We start from the raw sequence: 18,242 nt of genomic DNA, 5'->3' as shown, positions 1-18,242 counted from the left end.
TGTTGGGTCCTTTTGGTATAAACCAGGGCACTATGGCCCCGACAATACCCCAAAATATGGTGAAAATTACGATTGGAATTGCGGCCGACATTTTGTTTTTCTGTTCCAAGTCACATGACTCTGAGGAAATCGCTTCATGGGGTTTTCGCCCCCAGTCGTTTCGTTCCAAATCGAAGTCGTAGCTCTTTCGCACCTTGGCTCTTTCGCTCCAAATCGTAGACGTTTCGCTCCAAATCGCAGACGTTTCGCTTCTCAACCCCCCCAACAAAAGTCAAAGGGAGCGAAACCACTTCGATTTGGAGCGAAACGACTGGGGCGAAAAGGTCAGGAAGCGAAACAGGTGTAAAAATAAATAAATAAATTCACTTGTAATCAAAGTATAGGGTACATGTATGAGTTGAATAAAATATAAATCATATCATCAATTATCTTTCCGTGCAATCATTATCCGTACTTCTTCAAAACAGCGTTTTGAAAGTGGTCCGTCGCAAAGTTCTTAATATTTTCACTAGCCGGTCCAAATCCAAAATGGCCGCAACCATTAAAATGAAAATGTTGAGAAATTTTACTGATTTTCTCCTCAAAAGTTTCGCCTAACTAAGTGACTCTGCCTGTAAATGTGCATCATTTGAAGCACGAATGGAAAAGTGAAATCCGTTTTATTGTGAAAATCTATAGTAAAGAAATCATGCGGTCAGTTTTGATGGTGGCGGAGAAACCGTCACTGGCACTTTCCCTTGCCCAAATCCTTTCAAATGGCCAGTGCAAATCCAGGAAAGGGTCCAATGGAGCCTGTTCTGTGCACGAATACACTGGACGATTTCGTGGCGACGCTGTCAAATTCAAGATGACATCTGTCTGTGGTCATGTTATGAGCCTTGATTTTATTGGAAAGTACAACAACTGGGATAAAGTTGACCCTGTAAGTTAGTAAAGTATGAACGGTGATGATTGACATGACAATGAGTAATGATTCAGAAGACTTCATCGTTTTCACTCTTCAAATACCCAAGACGCCATCCTTTGGTTTGCTACCGGCCTTGTTGTTTCAGGAGTTTCAGGAAGCATACGTAAGGCCTAGCATTGCTAGTTGCTGTAGTGTATGTAAACGGCTCTGGGAATATATTGCTTTTGCAATAGCCAATGGTCCCTTTTCCAGATACGCCGGTGCCACCTAGGGTCGCCCAAACAAACCATCTTTACAATAGTATGTCAATAGATCTTCACGGTAAAAGACGCCAGACAATGGCTCGAGAGGCATTGTCTGGACAATTCTTTCAGCTATCTATTTTACTTCATTATTGCTGACAGTTGTTGAAACTTCTGATTTCCTTTAGGCTGAGCTGTTCTGTGCTCCAACTCAGAAGAAGGAAGCCAATGTCAATCTCCACATGCCAAACTTCCTGGAGAGAGAGGTGAGCTACAATTTCATGACACCGTCTGCGATATTTCCTGCATTGTCCTGATTGAACCAATGAGAAGTCATTGTGTTGATCTTACATTATATTTCTCCAGGCGCAGGGATGTGATTACTTGGTTCTCTGGTTGGATTGTGACAAAGAAGGAGAGAACATCTGCTTTGAAGTCATTGATAGTGTGAGGCATGTGATGAGAGGAACAGCTCTTGGCCAAGTAAGTACACCTGTCCTACACTTTCTAAGGTTTTCCTGTGCATGTGTAGAAAGTTAAGGCTAATTGTTGGAGTTTTCACCTCTTTAAGATAATGAGTTATACCAAGCATAGTAATACATGTAATAGTAGGTCTTCATAAAACTAACTTCCAATATGTTGTGTTCAGACCTTGTGACAGGATATGTCTTGATACCATTCCTGTGCCCACGTTAAAGGTTTTAGAGAAACTTGCCTTGTCTTTCAGCACATCTTCCGTGCAAAGTTCAGTGCTATTACTGAAAGTGAGGTGAAGCGAGCCATGGATCATCTTGGCATCCCTAACAAGAATGAAGCCATGTCTGTTGATGCCCGTCAAGAGTTGGACTTGAGGATTGGATGTGCCTTTACAAGATTTCAGACAAAGTTCTTCCAGGTACTTGTACTCAGCTGTTTAAAACTCTGCTAACAGCACCAACTTGTGGCATACTTGTTGTTATAGCCTCACCCCTGGCTATCTTTTTCCTTTGTGTGGATCAGAATTAGATCTATCTTGGCAATTATCTATTTTCAAAGCTCTGAATGTGTTTGGACCAAAATGAGCTTCATGTGTTATAAATAAGGATGGTGAAGTGCATAAATTATGTGGTTGATCTGTTTTTCAGGGGAAGTATGGTGACTTGGATAGCAACCTGATTTCATATGGTCCTTGTCAGACTCCAACCCTTGGCTTCTGTGTGGAAAGGCATGATAAGATCCAATCATTTAAACCAGAACCATATTGGGTTCTTCAAGTCCAGGTGAGCAGTTCATGTAGATCTAGGCTCTCTAACCATGTCCATGTAGATCTAGGCTCTCTAACCATGTCCATGTAGATCTAGGCTCTCTAACCATGTCCATGTAGATCTAGGCTAGGTAACCAAGGCCATTACAGTTTTGAAAGATAGAGATGAATTATTATAGTTTCCCGAGCTTTTCTAATCATCTGCTCTCCTTTCAGATCACGCACCCTGGTGGCAGAGTGATGAGTGTGGACTGGGAGCGCATGAGAAGCTTTGATAAAGAGGTGGCTCAGATGTTCTACAACTTAGTCAAGAACTCAGATGGTGCAAGGTATATACATTCAAAATGCTATTGATTAAAGTAATGGTAGTAAAGTCAGTCTTGTCCCCAAGCCAATCATTTATCTATGCTAGCCAAAAGACACTTTGTCAACTGATAGACCTATCCATTCTTGTTAAAATATTACTTCCATATGTGTATGATGTTGTTCAATCGTGGCTTGTTTTCTTTCCACCTTGCAGGGTCCTGGATGTCACACAGAAAGAGAAGGTCAAGCAACGGCCAATGGCTCTCAACACAGTTGAGATGTTAAGGAGTGCCAGCTCTGGGCTGGGTGAGTCTTTTCTAGCAATTTTGAAACTGTGCTGGGACTTTTTGTGCTCTAAGGACCATTAGAAAGTCATAGCTGTTGCAGAGAGGGATGCAAATTTCCAGATATTGTTGACATCGAATGTCCTATAGTTTTCAGAGGAAATGAAATGTAATTTTTCTGTTTTACATGTAGGTATGGGTCCACAGCATACGATGCAGACTGCAGAGAAGCTTTACACTCAGGGTTATATCAGTTACCCGCGGACAGAGACCACGCACTATCCAGAGAGCTTTGATTTAAAGTAAGTTGCCAAGTTCAGCAGTCAGTCCTGGTTTCTTTAATATGTTAAAAGTAAAATCTTGCATGCAAAAAACTGTTGAGAGGTGGCCATTGTTGTGTCTAATAGATACAGTCATGGGCCTCTTTCTCATCCCTCCTATCTGCCTTGTCTAAAGTCAACACAACCCTGTTCTTGCCAGCAAAACATCCCCCTTCTTTAGGTGGGTGTATGACACTGGTGTGTCGGCCTCTGCAAATAACACATATGCTGGTCCAGAGGTGTTGCTGAACTTTCTGCTATGGTTCATCAATACTTAATGATTTCATCTTCAGGGGAACTCTCCGTGCACAGCAGAACAGCTCTGACTGGGGTGAGTTTGTGCGTGACATTTTGAACCAAGGGATCCAGAAGCCAAGAAAGGGACATGACGCTGGTGACCATCCTCCTATCACGCCCATGAAGTGTGCAACTGAGGCAGAGCTTGGTCATGATGGGTTCAAGTTGTATAACTTCATCACAAGGCATTTCATTGCTACTGTAAGTATTTGCTGTATAACTGAAAAAAATGTAGTTTTTGGTGACTTTCTTATAAAAAAAGGATAGGTTTTTTCTTCTCTTGTTTTTATTGGTAAACTAGTTTTTTGAATGTGTTTGACGTTTTTCCGTTTTTTTATGTTTCAAGTGAATGTGTGACAATTTTTGATGAAACTCTTGCATCTCCCTTTCAGATCAGCCCAGACTGCCGTTACATGCTGACTACGGTCACATTTGAGATTGGTGATGAGCGCTTCTCCTGTGCTGGTAAGCGCCTCCTGGTGGAAGGATTCACCGGCGTGTGTCCGTGGCAGGCTATTACTCAGGATGAGACGATGCCCGTCTTCAAAATTGATGATTTCTGTCCAATGCAAGATGTAAGTTTTTGTATATGTTGTGTCATGCTTTGTTTTCAAGTTGATGTCAGTGGGTTCTCACTGGCTGTTGTCCAGTCAATCTGATTTCTGTAGCCATGCCTTTACCCTTACTTGATTACACAGTGGCCTTGTACCATAGCTCAAAGAAATCAAGGAAATATTGTGGCCATATATCGTTAATATAGGCTTAGGCCGACCTTTTGGAGACTGATGAGAAGACAATCTTGTAACCAGTTGCAACATTGGCGGTACTTTCGAGTCCTGCTCAAACTTACCTGGACTGTTTGGATTTCAGGTGAAAATAGTTGAGAAGCAGACAACACCGCCAGACTACCTGACAGAATCTGAACTCATCACTCTGATGGAGAAACATGGCATCGGCACTGACGCCAGCATCCCCGTCCACATCAATAACATCTGTGAGCGGAACTACGTCAGCGTCCTTGGTGGCAGGAAGCTGAAGCCACAGCCGTTAGGCATCGTGCTCGTGCACGGCTACCAAAAGGTAATACCAATAGTTACAATCTCTCGAATATTATTCTCAAACAGTAAATTCACCTCTGAACAGTATCCTCACGATAGAGAGAGCTTGTGTAATGTAAAGATTATTCTTCTTCAAATCTCTTATGAAGGCCATGTTTTCCTCTCTCCAGATCGATCCCGAGCTCGTCCTGCCAACAATGAGAGCTGCAGTAGAACAACAATTGAATCTCATCTGTCTTGGGAAGGTGCCCTTCACGGCCGTCACACAGCACGGCATTGATATCTTCCAGCGCAAATTCAAATATTTTGTTGAGAATATCAACGGGATGGACGATCTGTTTGAGGTCACCTTCTCTCCTCTAGCTGCATCAGGGAAATCACTTTCAAGGTGGGTTTAAGACTCGGCTAGTTAGAGAAAATATGTGTTAAATCACAGATCAAAATCAACCTTGGAACAGGGTGTTCCATTAGAATGTGCTCATTAAAACCTTTCTAATGGTTTGTGATGTCAGTAGGTCTACAAATGGCACCATCATAAAATGATCATCAGGAGCTTTCCAATGAATGCCAGGTCAGATAATGACTATTCCACATATCTAAGGTATATTCATGGCAATGTTTGTTGTCTGAAGAGGCTCATAGAAATGTGCTATTGCCACTTAATTTGCCCAGCCCAGCTGGTTGTTACTTTGTAAATAAAACAGGAAAAAATGGTGTCTTTTCAGATGTGGTAAATGTCGTCGCTATATGAAGCTGATTGCTGCCAAGCCGAGCCGTCTCCACTGTGCTAACTGTGATGATACGTACAATCTGCCACAGAACGGAAACATCAAGTTATACAAGGAAATCAAGTGTCCGCTCGATGATTTTGAGTTGGTGTTGTGGACGACTGGAGCAAAGGGAAAGGTATGTGTCGTTTTGGGTAAACAGTTAAAACGACTTGTTTCCAATGTTGTGTCATTTTCAGTGTAAAATTCAATGCATTGCACCTTGGTAAGGCCACAGGGGCTTTGGAGTTCTGAGACTGATAAAGGTCAGTAATGCTGTAAAAGAAATTGTGGGATCTGTCAAAGTTTTGGACCTCCAGTACATGTTATCTGTTGCCTTTCTTTCCAGTCATATCCACTGTGTCCATACTGCTTCAACAATCCACCGTTTGCCGACATGAGGAAGGGAATGGGCTGTAATGAGTGTAACCACCCAACATGTATGCATGCCCTCGCTCAGACGGGTGTCTCTAACTGTGTCGAATGTGAATTTGGCATCCTCACTCTCGATCCGACATCGGCCCCCAAGTGGAGACTCTCTTGTAATAAGTAAGTGACATTTTATTTATCAAATCTCCATGGGTTTTGAAAGGACTACCACATTGTAGCTCTGAGAAATTCATTTCTGTGACAGCTCATTACACTGGATCATTTTATCGTTTGGTTTAAGATTTGAAAACTTTTCTTGCTGCTCAAAGTTACCTCCATGGAGGAGATCTGCTCCAGTTCTCATTTGGTGTCAATCTCGTTTCAGGTGCAACGTCGTTATCAATGTGTTCGAGGACGCGCACAAGGTGTTGGTCGCGGATGAGACTTGTGAGGAGTGTGGATCTAGCGTGCTCGCTGTTGACTTTCATCGGGTAAGCAGTCTTGCTACAAGCAGCTCTAGGCGTTGGCTCTCAGCCGAATGTACATACAAGAGGTCTCTGCTGTCTTGTCTGGACCAGTTCTGATGGTTTCTGTTTTCATTCCAGGAAAAATCTCCATTAGACGATGGCGCCACTGAACACACTGGCTGCATGTTCTGTGACGCGGTGTTCAAACCTCTCGTCGAGATGCATTACGCCAAAATGAAACGGTCGGGAAATCGTTCACGTGGCGGTGGTGGGGGTAGAGGCCGTGGTGGACGGGGTCGTGGCGGACGGGGACGAGGTGGACGTGGGAGATAGATGTGCTACAGTGGAACCTCATTTTAATGATCGCCTCCTGGTTTGGCAAGATAGAAACTTGGAACCTTATCCTCGGACATGCCTTTTTTGCCATACCTTGCTGAGACTCCCCAGGGGCTGGATGACGCTATGGTTCCACTGTATTATTACACCTCTCTATGGACTGCTAATAGATAATGATTTGTAACCTTCAAATAGTGATTTCTCAGTTCACAAGTTCAGAACAAAACAGCATCGAATTCGGAATGATTTGACAAAAATCTACATGAAATAGTGACAGGAATATTTGTATGTAAGACGTTGAAAGACTGAGGTGAAAGGTTGAAGACATGCAGCAGAGTACCTCACTGTTGCCGTGCCTACTGTCTAGTTGCAGTGTCCTGTATAGAGGGCAGGTTCTGGAAGCATGACAGTCCACAAAGACAGAAGTGTTCTAATAACAGTTTCCTGCACACTTTCCAATGAACATCATTTGCAGCCTTGCAGCGATGTTGCTAAAGGTTTGTTAAAAAACATCAAAGTCACTTTAACTGAAGAACATGACATTTCTTTATGAAGTTTGATACTGAACTTATCAATTTCAAAGTAATAAAAGAATTCTTATGACTATAAAAGAGTTGAATTTGTTTGTTGAGAGTCCAGAGCTCTCTAGAAATGATCATATTTGAAAGAAGTAGGCCCCAATGCGTGCTGGGTATCATTGGGCATTTTTGGGCTCTAAGCCTACTTTAGGCCCCATAGGCCTACTTTGGGTCTCATTAGCCTCCTTTCGGCTCTATCGGCCTACTGTCCATAGGCCTACTGTCCATAGGCCTACTCTCCATTGGCCTACTGTCCATTGGCCTACTGTCCATTGGCCTACTGTCCATAGGCCTACTGTCCATAGGCCTACTGTCCATAGGCCTACTTTGAGCCCCATATAATCTTGTTTCACCCTGTACAGGATTGGTGAGCCATGCATTCGAGCCATTTATAGATCAACCTCGGTGGGAGGTACAGTTGTAAATACAATCAACAAATTTGTTAAAATAATGTACAAAGGCATTTGTGGTCTGGTAACTCTAAAGTGAAAGTTCGAGGTTTGATGGATTTTTGTCATAAAATCTCTATAACATTGAAAACAAACTAACATATTGCTAGTCGTAATTTGCAAAGTACACCTGGGGCCTAGGTTGAACTACAGACCTTATTGGCTATTGATCTACAATACATTGTGTTATCATACCTATTTCCAATACACCACAGTCACAGAGAGAATTGACAGCTTACAGGGGGCGACATTGTGCATTGGCAACCTCCTTAGTAACCACAATCACTGTGTACAAATGGTCTAAACACATTAACACCGTGTCCTAGCCTGTGGGTATTGTGTACAGTCTTTCATTGCATTGAAAACCAGTGACATTTTGTGACAAGAGAAGTTCTGACCCACAACATTTCATTTTGTTTCCCCATTCAAGAGGAGCCATAGACTAGACAATCATCATGACTTCTGTGGCATTTGGAGGAGGGCCCACGCTCGAGCAGAGGAGAGCCTTTGCGGGTTTGAAAGATGGGACTCATGTGCCTGGGTATGAAATGTGTGATCAATCCTTTTGAGTGCATGCTAACACCTTTGAAACCCTCACGCTTCTCTTTTGTCAACTCTGGTACTTTATCCAGGCCTACAATTGAAACTCTATCTGACAGTAGGACCCAATCAGTGGACTTGTAGTAAGAGCTGGACGCCTCAGAATTCCTGATATCTGTCACTAATGTGTATTTTCAATAATTGCTGTATAGGGGGCGTAACTGTGATTGGGATGCATCAGAGAAAAGTCCAAACTCCACATAACCATCATAGTTGTCATTAACCACAAAGCCAGCCTGTATGCTCTAACTCTGTCCACGATCTCGATGCTTTCAATGCAATTTACCAGCCTATATAAAGAATTCTTTGATACTGCATGCTTCATGATTCCAATGAAAAATGGCTCAATCATCGTTCTGATTCTAACTGGCACATGTCAGTGTCAGTACGCCATTGTCAGATCTGGTTGTCAAGTAAACAACATACTGCACATTCGTCATAAAGCCGACATATTATATCTCGGAGTTGATTTTGAGGTATGTAATTCTTGTATCTTTTCACTGGCTGAAGATTTGTCAGATTTGTAGATTAAAATTCCCACACCCGGTGAGAGTAACATGAGGTCATACTCGTGGATATCTTGATATTTGAAGTGACACTTCCATGCGAGTGGTTGGCAAGGAGGAAGCCATCATAGTCATGTATGCACGTACCCATATGGTATACCATCAACGTAGGTTGAGTTCTAAATCAATAAATGCAATGGTGATTCGCATCTGAAAGCACAAATTGAACTTTGGACTTCCTTTTTTTGTAGGTACCGTGGCTACTGCCCCCAGATCAAATACAGAATGGGGAAAACATATGGACAGGATACTCATGAACTCGCTCAGGTACAGGAAAATGCTTCAGAATCATAATCCTTATTGAAAACCTGTGTCAATTTTATGAATTTGAGCAATACTGGTTGAAACTCGCATTGATGGGATGACTTTTTGGAACAAACTTGACTTCCTACCAATGCAACATTGTTTGATAACATTAGCAACCCCTGATTAAAACAATTATTTACATGATTAAAAGTTCGCATGACTGTTTGTATGATAGCACAGCAGTGCTTTCCATGCATGGTTCAAGTCAATATGAATGCCTAAGTCATTCCTTCAGGCCTAGGGAAATGTTTAGTTAGTCACAGTGAACAAATAAGCTGCACAAAACCATACATTTGCCAGGGGTTTGGTGTGTGGTTTGTTAGTGCACATTGAATAAAGGAATCTGTCCTGTTATATGGAAGTGGTCTTGAGCAGTGTTTGGGAAGAGCAACCACCTTCCGGCTAAAGGTTGCCATATCTGTCTTGGCCCGAGTAGCAACCTCAAAATACATCAAACCTTTGTTTTGTGGGCATGTATTGCTGCCTTATGCTGCAGATGAGAAGTATCTACCATTTAGACGGTCGGTAGCGGGTCCAACCTTGTGTCACCATAATTATTGTCGTCTCTTCTTAGGGTCGGCGTCCATACTCAACGCCGTCTACGGCAGCATCAGAACCAGTGAGACATGAAGTGTTTAGAGTATGTCTCTCTGTTATCCTAGCTGCTTCTGCTACATGTATATCTCTGCTTGGCTTTTGTTGTTACCACATGGGATGAGCGATGATACTACAGGCAATGCAATGCTAAATACAGTAGAACCTCTCTATTAAGGACACCCTCTGGACTGATGAGTGCTGTCCTTAATAGAGCGGTGTCCTGATTAGAGATGTCAAATTGAATGGAAATAACCAATTTGGGACCAAAACTAGTGTCCTTAATAGAGAAGTTGTCCTTAATAGAGAGGTGTCCGCTGAGAGAGGTTCTACTGTATTGTCAGCTTTTAATCTTAGGTAGAATAGAATCAACGCAGTAGTTACTGAACATCCAACACTAGTTCTCCTCTTCCAGATTATTCAGCTTGAAGGGGTCGCAGGGGCTTAGTGCCATGCTGAAAGGTGCATCCTGAGATCTTTAGTTTCATAAAGGGATTTTGTTTGTGTCCTTTGAAAAGGAACCCATATGATGCCTTCAGTTGGTGAGACAGGGAAAAGTCTCTGCTCTTTGCCTTTTGTTTCAGGAGCCACTGTGGTGTAGTATTCACATAAGCTTGCTTTTGAGCCATCACAGCAATCCCTATTGCATGATATCCTGGGACGGGGCTTGAGAGAAACATCTGCCGCTACTGTCCTTAGTGAATAATCTTTAGCTATTGTTTTATGTCTTCCATCTGACAAGCACAAGCCATGTTTTGTGCTAGTATCATAACCCAAGCTTTGCTTGTACCCTGACTTTAGTAAAGCTAGTACACGCTTGTAGAGCACTACCACTGGTGTATGTATGTGTCATGCTAAATCTAAGCACTTTATACTAAATCATCCAACCGATTTTGACAGGGATTAGGTTTTTTTCAAAACTATAAAACTAGAAGTGAAATTGGCTTAAAAGTGTTGAGCTTTCTTTTGAATTATGGTAGGAACAGATTATGTCAGTTATGGATTTCCTTTGAGTCATTGTGATAATCTGACGAGTGCACTTAATGGGCAAGGCACTCCACATGCTCATGTTTCTGTCATCCATGGAGGACTTGAAATCAACTTCATCTGTTCTACTGGAACTGATTGATTGATTGAACAGAACCAAATCACTAAATTAACCATCTCTTGAAGAATCCCATTCAGCAATTAACACCAAATGATTCCATTTTCAGTCAACCCTCCACCTCCAACCCTCTGATCCCGTCCGCCCCAGAAATGTCCACCCCATCCTGCATGAAGCCCCCGAGGCCACTGGAGATAACAAATACGTCCGTCGCATGGTGCCAGGTTACACAGGTAATAACAACCCTCAGACCAACTACAGTTCTCATCAGAAGTAACTTCTCTTGCACACCACTCAGTATTATACATATTTCCAGTTTTGGGTAATCTGTTGTCCTCACACCAATTCTGGTTGATGGTTATGGGTATTTCATAAACTGTTCTCTAAATATAGCTGTCATTGCATCATGTAAGCTTGTGTCAAACAGTTTAACACCCAACACATAACAAGGCATTTGTAACACCTGTCAGATTCCCTTCATGGTCAGGTGTCATACAATATGGGTAATAGTGAAATGATTGAACCTTATATAATTGTGGTGGAGTTGTTGTGATTACATCAGGACCATGCATGTTTTCCACAAAAATGTGGGCCTGGTTCTTTATTCCATTCTTTTTTCATTGCCGTCTATAAACACATGTAAAAATCATCTTCATGTAAAACTAAATCCCTGTAATGAGAGTTATAAACAACATCTATTTGACCTTGGTTCATGCTCTCTTCCAGGTTACGTTCCCACAATGCCCTTCAGATATGGTGGCACGTATAAAGTCATGTGTGACCAGGCCATCGATCAATACACGACCGCCATGAACCAGAATGACGGCAAGGAAGCTGATCTTGCCACGAGTAAATCAGCACAGCCACGATTGCAGCCAATCGCCTTTGATCCCGAAATCAAGCAAAAACTTGATCATTACCGAGATACACATCCAACGCCATCAACGCTACTCGGTAAGAGGCTGCATCAAACACTTGAAGACAGTGGCACAATCAGAGACAATGGCACAATCAGAGACCGAGTGATAGTGCTTGAAATGAGGCAGAAGAACCGGCGATGTCAGGTGCCCACTCCAAAAACTAAGCCGTTTTATTGATTTTCCTGTCAAATTGGAAGAACAATTGAAGATCGGTGAAACTGTGTCATACAATTCAAAGCATTTCTTCTTCTTACTCCTCCAGAGGCCAAACGAGAATTTCTTGAACCTCCAATCCCTGGTTACCAAGGTTACATCCCCAAGTTAAAGCCGACTGAATGTGGTCTTGGCGGTCGCTATCACAGGACAACAGGAAGGAGTCTCCAGGCTTTCAAAAATGAAAACACAAGTCACTTTGAAATTCTACAGAAGCCTGTTATAATCAATTCAAGGTATGTCCACAGCGAGGGAGATGAGTGACATGGGAGTGTTGGGCTCATCAACAGGAGGGCGTGGGTTGGACTCCTAGCATGCTTGAGCAAGACGGCTAACCTGCTGCTTCCTTTGACTGACGAGTGATACTCCTTGTTTCCACCAAAGCAGCAATGACGACAGATTGTGTTGATCCAGTGTCGTCTCCTACCTTCAACTGTTGTGATATGTCAATCAAACTGTATCAGTATCTCACATCATCAATCCATGTTTTACTCTTGCAGCTATCCCGACAGTGCAGCATTCGAAGGTGACAACAGTCGACGACTCTACCAGAACGATGGTATGATCCCCAAATACACTGGATATCTTCCACGTAAGTTTCATACTTCAATCTAGCTTGTTCCATTGTTTGTGTTTTCCATAGTTTGATACGTTTTCCGAGTGATAATTTGACTCATGGTCTCCCAGGCTGGCTTCTCAATGCCAAGGCTCTGTCACTGGTTATGTCAACTTTGGATCAGGTCATGCTCTTTGTAAAAACTGTAAGGTAGAAAACCAGCTTCCCTTGTAAAGTTGTGTGCTGAATGGTCTCTCCTGGAGGTAAAGATTGAGTTCAATGAGAAATATCCACTCAATAAATCCGTAATACAACTACTAATCAGTGAGCTAATTATCTTACTTGACAAGACACCTGCACGTGTGCTCTAACTGTATACACTATATTACCCTCCCACAAACCAAGTGGTGCCATAATTAATTGGTTTACATTCCCTCCTGAATGTGGTTTTCGAGTCTGTCCATTGGCTCGCTGAGTGATTGTGGGATGTGGGGGACTAGACGCTGAGTGATTGTGGGATGTGGGGGACTAGACGCTGAGTGATTGTGGGATGTGGGGGACTAGACGCTGAGTGATTGTGGGATGTGGGGGACTAGATGCTGAGTGATTGTGGGATGTGGGGGACTAGACGCTGAGTGATTGTGGGATGTGGGGGACTAGACGCTGAGTGATTGTGGGATGTGGGGGACTAGACGCTGAGTGATTGTGGGATGTGGGGGACTAGATGCTGAGTGATTGTGGGATGTGGGGGACTAGACACTGAGTGATTGTGGGATGTGGGGGACTAGACGCTGAGTGATTGTGGGATGTGGGGGACTAGACGCTGAGTGATTGTGGGATGTGGGGGACTAGATTTGCTAAGTTTCCAGCTTTACCCACCGCCAGGCTGCCTCTTTAGCCCTCTGCCAATAAGCTAATAGTTGGCCATTGGTTTCTTTATTATAGAAGAACTTGACCAACAACCTCTGTGCGAGTAAAGTGTTCTATAATAATGTCATTTTCTGTAGAGGTAAGGTTTACCTGTTGTATACTAGCAGCACTAGCTAGCAGTGTAGGCAAACTGTATGCTTTGTCTTGTCACAGGTTAACCTTGTCAAAACGCTACATTAAAAGTATGCAAAAGTGACATCTTCGCAAAACCGTGATCAGAATGGTCACGCATATTTCCAAGTTTACAGTTTTCTTCAATCTCTGGTTAACCTGTGACTTGCACTATGCTTCGTATTGGCTCAATCAATGCTTCTTCTCCTTGACGATGACACAGGCCCTGCCCAGCTGGGGTCTTTCCCCCAATTCATTCGCCTATAGTCTCCCTTTAAGTGATGTGTCAGTGTTAAATGTGATCATGAGCTGTCATAGGCTACAGGAGCTCTCGGTTAGAAATTTATTGTCAATAATTAATCACCCATTAATGCCATAAGTAATTATTTAATCCTTCCCATGCACAATGTATTGTATGTAAGAACCACACAGAAACTTTTGTAGAATTAACAAGATAATCCCATAGCTTTCATTCTGCGTAATGCTTCATTAATGAAGTGTATGAGGAGATGTGGTCTGCCGATTCTAATCCTGACATTATGAATCTGACATATAGGGGTTGGCAAAGGGGCTGGCTTTCAGGAACAATCTTTGAACTTTTGCCATGAAAATCCCAGTTTGCAAAGCACTTTATTAAAAAGGTTAAAGCCCGATGGCCAACAATACAAAACTAGCTCTCAATTCTGTTTCTTTTTGAAGCGGGGATGATAGAATGGCAGTTAAAACTCTCATTATGGACTTATATTGCATGTGGCTCCAGATTTCCGTCCAAAAATGTCTGAACTGATTGTCATCGCAACAACCGCCACAAAGCCGTGCATGACTAGAAATCTTACAATCATTAATGAACTTGATTTAGCCGGGTATGGTTGATTGCAATTAATTCACTGTCGGTGACATAATGTGATTAGTTAGGGAAGACATGTGTCCCATTCATCGGGCGATTGGTTTCAGTTCTTGATCGAAGTGTAGTGAAGTTGTGTCGCAAAATGCTCTCGTGTCACCTACAGCTCTGGCCAAAAGAAACATACAACATCTGCGTAACATCTGTGAAACATTTTTGCAAGACAAACTTATCGGATGGCCCATTTGACAGTTTATCAGTAGCAGGTGTTATCTCCCAGTCATGTTATTGATTGGTCCTTACCTTACAATCGTGTCATCGCCCACCTTACATGCCTCTTTACCTTACACAGGCTTTCATTCAGATAGTCGGCAACTTTTAATCGAAAAACACTTTTGAATAATACGAAGGAGATTTATGAGGAAGCCATTATGATAATGATGATATGCCCAATGCTGTTGATTATCATGAAAGTATGATTCCCTGTTGTCATCATCTTCACCTCACTATCTCGTTGTTATATTTTTCAGAACGTCGCTTTGTCTTTGGGAATACCTATGGTGACACCACCCGAGGACTCCCGGTCTGCCGCCATGAGCTTCCAAGCTACGGCGATCACGTCCGTGGCAATGGACGCGTCATTGCAAGTGCTTACCTTTAAGTTTGCAGGGCATAGTTTCAACCAGAAGGGAAATGGGGACAAGGTTGGGTAAACATCTTATTGGCTCATTCCTGACTGGCAGGGATTGCCCTTGTTCGAGTCGAGGGTTTCAAAAAGTCATGATGCGTCCCTCATATTTATATCTGGAGAAACCTAGTTATACTATAGTTTGTAAACTGCTGTTTGTGGTACTTGACCTGACCCAGTGTAGGTTACACTATAAGCAGTGTGGTGAAATTGATGTGTACATGTGACCTTCATGTCCTTCAAAACATTCCATATGACATTTGTAAAGTTTGGAAGGGTGTATTGTCACTCAATGATGTCGCATATAGTGAGAGCCTCTGTCAGTAAGAAGAATGTGTTAAATGAAGACTTCTTTTGACGGTTGTACGTCTGAGACTCATGGAACACAGCAAAGAGGAATGTTTTCTACAGAATTTTGTACATTTATTATGTATTTATATTGTCATAAAATTAGTCAGGAGCCACCACAATTACTGACATAGAGTTGATAAAGCACAACTATTCATTTGATTGCTAATTATTCATTTGTTACGCCTTAAATAACTGTGATATGATCATTTCCTACGGTGTTTACTTTCAATCTGATTTAGCTTGAATCTTTGATCATTGGTGTCAGCTGAGTGGCAGGCCCTTGAGCCTCTTGTTAGGACCGATGTCATTGTCCCGTGTTGTGATGATAAATATGTTCATGTGACATTTCTCATTGTAATATACATGTACATGCACATGTATTGGGTCACTTTTACTTTGCTGCACAGACACAAATAGCTGATGTTAATAATGTTATGCTGAAGAAATACGATAAGTTGTATGATTATGATATGTAACTCAATCTATCCTGATAGTCATAATCATGATATCATGACAAAAATACACAGTTTTAAGTGTATTGAATGAAATTGTATACTATTGTTTGATCATAATTGAAATTCTATTCTGTTTACATCGTAACATTTCTGTTGTAGTGCCAAATATCAACTGTAGCCAAACAATGAAATTGTGAAAAAGATAATTTCAGTGTCTGTCTGTTGTCTTCACCTCACTCTCAGCTCATCCTCTGAGTGCTGAAACAATTGGGTAACTCAAACTGTTGTTAATGCAGACTACTGTAAACTCAGCCAGGAGACGTCCCACCTTTATGGTATTGTGGTCTGTGTTACTACATAGTTTACACCATTTCAGTCCCCTGGGGGTAACTGACACTGATAACTTTCATATTTTGGTTATTAAATATATTTGATAGGCTGCTGTAGTTGAAGAATCAGTCCCATTGTAAATTGTCTATTTCTGGACTTTTTTAGCAAAATACAAAAACTGTGATCTTTTAGTGTCAATAAATTTTCATTTGTTGTCATCAGTAACTCTGGTATTTTATTTATCCCCCCCCCCGCATGCCTGCTGTTTGGCTGATTGGCCCATCATTGTTTCTCAACATTTCCAGATCAGTGTCCAAGTCTTGTCTCATAAACCTTTGGTATCAGACATACTCCAGACATACAGCTTAATCTGTCATGATTGAACGATAAGGTACTAATGCTAGATGGACCTCTCCCCAAGAACAACCTGTACCACACCTAGACCAATTGTCCCCAAAAGGGACAAGGTGTGAGGTGGCTATTGCGAAAATGATTGGTTGTGGCACCATCTGCAATCTCATCAGGTCTGTTTGTGTAAGCATCTCCTGTCTATCAGGTCTGGTTGTGACAGCATAAACTGTATTATCAGGTCTGGTTGTGGCAGCATGTGCAGCATGTTATGGTATGGTTGTTGCAGTATCTTGTAGAACCCTGTAGAAACCACCCTGTAGAATTATGGTGCACTACGTTGGGAGAGTACACATCCAGATCAGTCAGAGTACGCACAGTGTAGGGGCATGGCACATCCAGCAAAGACTTGGTATACTCTGTGGCAACATGGTGAGCTATGAAGGGGAGGGCACATCCAGAAGAGATAGGTCTATGGTGCACTACAGTCTCATTGACCGAAAGTCATTTCTGCAGGTAACAATATAGAGCGACGGTAAAATAAACAGGCCCGTTGGGGTGGAAAACAGAAATGTCCTGATATTCGCTCCCGCTCTGATGTCTTTTCTTGCCTAGCTGGCAGGTGCTGCCATCTGAGCTAAGAAAATGGAACTACGCGATTGATTAAAATTAAAAATTACCCGTCAAACGGCAGGGGAGCCAGGAGTGGGCGCAGGACACTCAAATCTGTGTTAGGGTCAGTGTACTTTCTGTAAACATACATTTTCGTGATTTAAAAAAGAACCAATGCTGGGAGTTCCATCAAACTTTGCTGAAGTGTAGTACTATATCTTGTCAATGTCATGAGTGAATTTGAAAAAGTTCCAATGATTCTAAATTGTTTTATAAGCGTTTTCATGAGACATGTCAGAATTTGACACAATTACGGGGCCGTTTGGCTACCCTAATCAGAAAATATTAGAAGCGTTAAAAAATAAGTATTTCTAAAATTTCAGAAAAGTACAAAATATCACCCTTTACCGAAATATAACAGAATATTGCAAAACGTGCAGCTGACTTTAATGAAGAGGTTGCTAGAAGAAACGACCCACTTCATTAGATAAACCAATCGGATGAAAAAAAACATTTTTGACTATGATGTAAAGAATAACACTCGATCGCTGTTCACTTCAGCCACAATCAGACCCTTGGAAGCCTACAAGCCACTTCACAAAGGCAGTATAGACGACTTTGGGCTTTTTGACTACCCTTTGGAGGGTTCACCAGGGTCTCACTGAGAGACTTGCGGAGAAGAAGGAAAGGGTAGCCTAATCGGATGTAAGTTATGTAAGTTTTCTAATAGCGTCAAGAGTGTGCCAAATCTCCTTGTCAATCTACTACAGGACAGGACAGAAAAAATGCAGCAATAAAGAGATAATAAGTCCGTAATTATATGGCAGTGATTGGATCTATAAATACTTTTGATTTAATTTGTGGACATCGGAACTTTAGGGAAATTGCCACCTCCCTCGCGTTACTATGGTCACGTGACCATGATTGATTGAGTTAGTGGGAGGTGATGAAGAAGGCTGCTTCGATAAGCCCCAGATTCCTGATGATCTCATTCGGAGCAGGTCCGTCTCAAGCGACGGGTTTGTTAATGACTGCCGAGCTCACTTTCTTGGAGAGGATCACTGCGAGGTTTATTTCGAACCTTGTGCGC

The 18,242-nt window shown here is 42.2% G+C and overlaps 2 protein-coding genes across 6 annotated transcripts; both read left to right on the top strand.

Annotated features, from left to right (window-relative positions):
* The first annotated feature begins 524 nt into the window (after positions 1-524).
* Positions 525-7,190, top strand: LOC135489654 (DNA topoisomerase 3-beta-1-like). Its single transcript, XM_064775100.1, has 16 exons — positions 525-922; positions 1,338-1,415; positions 1,516-1,632; positions 1,877-2,044; positions 2,274-2,408; positions 2,609-2,721; positions 2,913-3,004; positions 3,176-3,284; positions 3,596-3,800; positions 3,992-4,174; positions 4,470-4,679; positions 4,828-5,045; positions 5,383-5,563; positions 5,774-5,973; positions 6,179-6,284; positions 6,399-7,190. Exons 1-16 carry the CDS (start codon positions 689-691, stop codon positions 6,591-6,593), a joined length of 2,544 nt encoding a protein of 847 aa, XP_064631170.1. The 5' UTR covers positions 525-688; the 3' UTR covers positions 6,594-7,190.
* A 721-nt stretch (positions 7,191-7,911) lies between these two features.
* LOC135489207 (ciliary microtubule inner protein 2B-like) lies at positions 7,912-16,410 on the top strand. Of its 5 annotated transcripts, XM_064774444.1 has the most exons (9): positions 7,918-8,164; positions 8,981-9,056; positions 9,670-9,735; positions 10,904-11,027; positions 11,521-11,748; positions 11,977-12,163; positions 12,428-12,519; positions 13,429-13,492; positions 14,899-15,038. In XM_064774444.1, the coding sequence occupies exons 1-8, from the start codon at positions 8,079-8,081 to the stop codon at positions 13,458-13,460; spliced, it is 891 nt and encodes a 296-aa protein (XP_064630514.1). In that variant the 5' UTR covers positions 7,918-8,078; the 3' UTR covers positions 13,461-13,492; positions 14,899-15,038. The 5 variants fall into 5 exon arrangements, with proteins under 5 accessions (XP_064630513.1, XP_064630512.1, XP_064630514.1 ...); XM_064774442.1 differs by lacking the exon at positions 13,429-13,492 and having other exon boundaries at positions 7,915-8,164; positions 14,899-16,410; XM_064774445.1 differs by lacking the exons at positions 7,918-8,164; positions 13,429-13,492 and adding an exon at positions 8,573-8,699 and having other exon boundaries at positions 14,899-16,410.
* Positions 16,411-18,242: the final 1,832 nt, after the last annotated feature.

This window comes from Lineus longissimus, chromosome 6, assembly GCF_910592395.1.
Source record: "Lineus longissimus chromosome 6, tnLinLong1.2, whole genome shotgun sequence".
Taxonomy (NCBI): Eukaryota; Metazoa; Nemertea; class Pilidiophora; order Heteronemertea; family Lineidae; genus Lineus; species Lineus longissimus.
The sequence above is the reverse complement of the archived record's forward strand: the minus strand, read 5'-3'. Positions and strand labels throughout refer to the sequence as shown.